The 4,355-nt window shown below is 35.9% G+C and overlaps 1 protein-coding gene across 1 annotated transcript in view; it reads left to right on the top strand.

Annotated features, from left to right (window-relative positions):
• Positions 1–2,165: 2,165 nt before the first annotated feature.
• The window catches only part of LOC119675176 (paired box protein Pax-6-like), a 4,053-nt gene continuing 1,863 nt past the window's right edge, over positions 2,166–4,355 (top strand). Inside the window, exon 1 of the mRNA XM_038086365.1 lies at positions 2,166–2,190. Within this exon, the coding sequence (XP_037942293.1) occupies positions 2,166–2,190 (25 nt within the window). The remainder of the gene's footprint in view (positions 2,191–4,355) is intronic.

The following is a 4,355-nucleotide window of genomic DNA, read 5'->3' as shown; positions in this document are numbered from 1 at the left end:
CAAAACTCCAGAAAAATATGCGAACAAAAAAGTCAAGTACGGCTTTGGATCAGTTGGTTAAGGTGCGCCGATTCTGAGCTTCACTTTTGGCAGGACCCGAGTTCGAATCCTGGTACTTGCAGTCTCAAAAATAATTATTTATGAATAATTAAATACAAGAATTATTTCCAAGACCACTGATGATGGGTATTAGGCAATACTCCAAACAGCTGTTGACCATACTCAATTAAAAAAAAAACTCAATTAATTAAAATAATATAAAAAAAATAAAATTTTTGTTGTTGTAGTTCACTACTGTTGAAAAAAATCTCTTTATTTAGATTTTATTTTATATTTGATACATCATTTTTAATTTGTTGCAGTCAATCCTTTCCTTGAATAATTTATTAAAAGTATTATCATTTGAAAAAGGTGTGATTTTTAACCTTATTCAATTCTAAATTAAAATTTTCATATATAGGAATACATTAAATATATTTCTTTATATACATTCTTTTTTTTGTTAAACAAATGAGTTAAAATAAAATGTTTAAATCTAATTAATAAATTCCTTTTATTCCTTTGGATAATATACAATATCATGGAATGACATCTCTTTTATTTATGTTCATGAATATTATCTTTTGTAATCCGATGCGTTCACAGGTTCGATTTATGTATCAATTGCTCGTCATTCTAGTCTTCGAATTAATTTTTAAAAACTATTTTTAAGAAAATTTATTGCATACAATCATTGCAGACCTTGGTTAGAATTTGCGAAGTCACTAGAGAAAATCTGATGAAATTTATTCGACAAAATATGATAAAAGTTGTCTAAATATAAGGATGCTGTTTGATGACACCACAGCATAGTTTCCTGGCGGAAGAGAAATGACAACACCACGAAGTTAATATGGTTAATGCAGCTCCGTACTTATTTGCTTAGGAGCTACGCTGAAAAATGTACTATATACTGATTGCATTTAGTCACTACAACGTGCGGCCGCCAACTTCCATCACATTTATGAACCAATTGTAATGGACTAGCCTAACAGTTTTTCGATGACTAGCAGATCCCTACTTGTACTAGAAATTGGAAACTTGGTTTTTCTCAGCTTTATACATATTAATCATCGCTGACTGACGAATGATGACGCCAGTAGGTTAGGTGTAGTGCGCTACTGCTGTTACAATCCCTCTTATATTGGCGTTTATTGACACCAAATCATGGTATTCGTTTAATACCTAGGCATACTTTGTATCTTTACTGGTGTTCTTACCTTAGGCCACTAGCTTAATTGTGTTGTCTACTAGTCTTCAGTTCCACCAACAGGTCATTTATTATTGTTAGGGGATATGGCACTTCTGAGCTTAGAGTAGGTCTTTAAGCACTCTTGCGTCAATAAAAAGTAGTATAGAACCTACTTTAAAGAGTTTTATTGCCTCTTCCGTAAGAATATACATTCATAGGAGCCTATTTCGTATGTGCATTAGCGAGAAGCATTCTAACAGCACATGTGTAGCCGACTTCTCATTCTCTTCACAGAATCTACAGTTTGCATCTGTATGTACATATACCCTGTCTTGTAAGATTGTGTTTTAGTCTACAGTGCCCTGTTGGGATTACTGTGATGTTTCTAAGTTTTTCATTTGATAGGTTTATACAATCCTGATATCTCTAATTGTTATAGGTACCAATAAGTGATTTGGATTATTTTAGTCCTGGTATATTATCCCAGTAATCCCTATTATTCTGGTTTTTCTTTATTTTTATGAGAGAAAGAAGCACAAAAAGATTCCGCTACAGTGAGCTCCGATGTGGCTGCTACTTTCCTGGTTAGTTTGTCCACGTATTCATTTCCGAGTACGCTAGTATGTCTCGATACCCAAAGAATCGACACCTGATTTAATTCGCCAAGCAGATTTAGCTTAACAAGGTAGTCTACCACCAGTCTTGAGGTCATCTGATCCGAATTCAGTGCCTTGATCGCCGCTTGACTATCTGTCAGTATTGCAATATTTTTACCCTGGTAATTCCGTTTAATATTGATAAGTACGCATTTTTAAATTGCGTAAATTTCTGCTTGGAAGATGTTTGTATTTTTCCTCAGCACTTACCAGCTTCTTGCCTGGTCCAACTATGCCCAACTATGCACCTTCCTTCGTAAGCGAGCCGTCAGTGAAACATGCAATCGTGCTATTCATTAATTGGTAGGTGATTGATGCCTTCCAAGATTCTTTTGTTCCTTAGTTCAATTTTAAAAAACTTAATAAAACTGAACTTAGGATTCATCGTATTCCGTGGCATTGAAAATTCCAAACGCTGCTTGGCAAGATTTTCGAACTTCTTTCCATTGAGCCAGCTATCCGTTGTATTTCCTTTATTCATTCCTAGAACTGCTCTTTCCGATTGGGACCTGATGTATATCGGCATATATGATGTATATCGGTATATCGGTATATATGATGTATATCCTTTATACATACGCATGCCAGTCTTTAAGTGTTATTTTGTTGTCTGGATCCATTTTCCCAGATGAGTGCCGCATATGAGATGATAAGTCTGATGATCGCCGAATGGACCCATTGCAGTATTTTTGGTGCACAGTCCCAACTTTTGCCGGCTGTGGGTCTACAGGTCATAAGAGCCCTAGTGGCTTTCTTCGTGATCTCCTCAATGTGGTGTTTCCAGTTGAGTTTTTTGTCGAGATGTATGCCTAAGAACTTAACCGTTTTCTTAATTTCTACATCAATTCCATCGATTCTGATAGACTTCAGATGTTTCAGATGTATTTCCAAATTTTTATCCACCGATATGCTCCACATGAGTGGTGAGAGTGTCTCACCTTGTGGACATTCTCGTGTGGTATTCATCCTCATTAGACCCGAACAAGTGCTTATTTCTACCTTTTTAGTTCGAAGCATCCACCGTGCCAAAGTAGAATTTATTCCTCTGTTTATTAGTGATCTCCTTATAACGTCATATTAAGTTTTGTCAAAGGCATCTTCTATATCTAGAAATGTACATATTACTGTTTCCTTCTTCTTAATACTATTCCCTATTATGTTCATCAACTCAAACAATGCGGTTTCAGTGGATCTCCCCGCCCTGTAAGCATGTTGGCATGGATGTAATGGGGTAACAGATATTTTATTCCCTGTTGAATAAGTGCCGGAAGTATACCATCTATGCCAGGTGATTTAAATGGTTTAAAGATGCTCACCGCTTATTTGATTCTAGTTGTCTTACGTATTTCCTTAGCAATATCCCAGGTTCCTTTATCTGCTGTTTGGCAAACTTCCTTAGTGATATTCTCAGTTTCTTGTTTTTCCATGCTAGAGAATCCTGGGATGTGAGTCTCGACAAGTAATTGAATCCGTGTACGTATTGTTATCTTTTTCAAATTGGCTGAGGAAGTATTTTCTTTCTAGCTAATACTTTGCAGAGTCCTCCGTAGTGTGTTCTATGCTGTTATAGAACATCCTGAAACGTTCACTTTTTGCTCTCCAAATTTTCTTATTTAAGAGAGCAAGAGTGCTTCTATACTCGGTCCAGCACCTAGTGCGCTTCGATCGGTTGAATAGACTTCGAGCCGTTGTTCAATCAATAATGACATTGCTGAGATTTTCAACTATGGATTTCAGTTGGGTTTCATGCAAGATATTTCTCCCTATATCTAATTGATTTAGGTTAACTCTTAGGTTATTCTGGTATTTTTTCCAGTCTTTTTTCCTAGCTATTCTATTGATTTGGGGTGCTCCTTCAATGTCAAATCTTATAATACTGTAGTCTGACATCAATGGTTCATTAGAAACTAGTTACAAAGGTTAGCGTATTCCCTATATTTATAATTTTTAATTTATTTTTATTTATAAATTCTCATCAAATTTTCAAACGTTACTCACTCCGTTTGTTGGTGTCTCTGGTGGACTGTTACTAAATCCCTGGAGAGGAATTCTGAAAGACATAGAAAGTTAATATTTTTATTCAATACAATACAAGTTCTGGGGTTATCACATATGACATCCCATATTACCTGTGTGTATTTAGTGACTAGGCCACAAATCCGATATTTGAAAATCCTAAGCTCTTGGACCAGTATTACACTCAGATTGTTCCTGAGTGTTGCTCTCGAGATAACTACCGAGGCAGCTTTCGCATGGTGTAGATTTATTTGAGCTATTTTTATATTTTTCTATGACCAGATGTTATGTAGGACTTGGTTTTCTTCTCTGTCAGTGGGACATCATCGATATACAATAGAGAGACTTGGTCCGAGTCTTCTGTTTCCGCCAAGTTTAGCAGCGTCATGTCGACATCATCTATGTCCTCATTTTCATGAGGTAGGATGCTGATTTCCTCAACTTGTTCGCTC

Source organism: Teleopsis dalmanni, chromosome 2, assembly GCF_002237135.1.
Source record: "Teleopsis dalmanni isolate 2A chromosome 2, ASM223713v2, whole genome shotgun sequence".
NCBI lineage: Eukaryota > Metazoa > Arthropoda > Insecta > Diptera > Diopsidae > Teleopsis > Teleopsis dalmanni.
The sequence above is the reverse complement of the archived record's forward strand: the minus strand, read 5'-3'. Positions and strand labels throughout refer to the sequence as shown.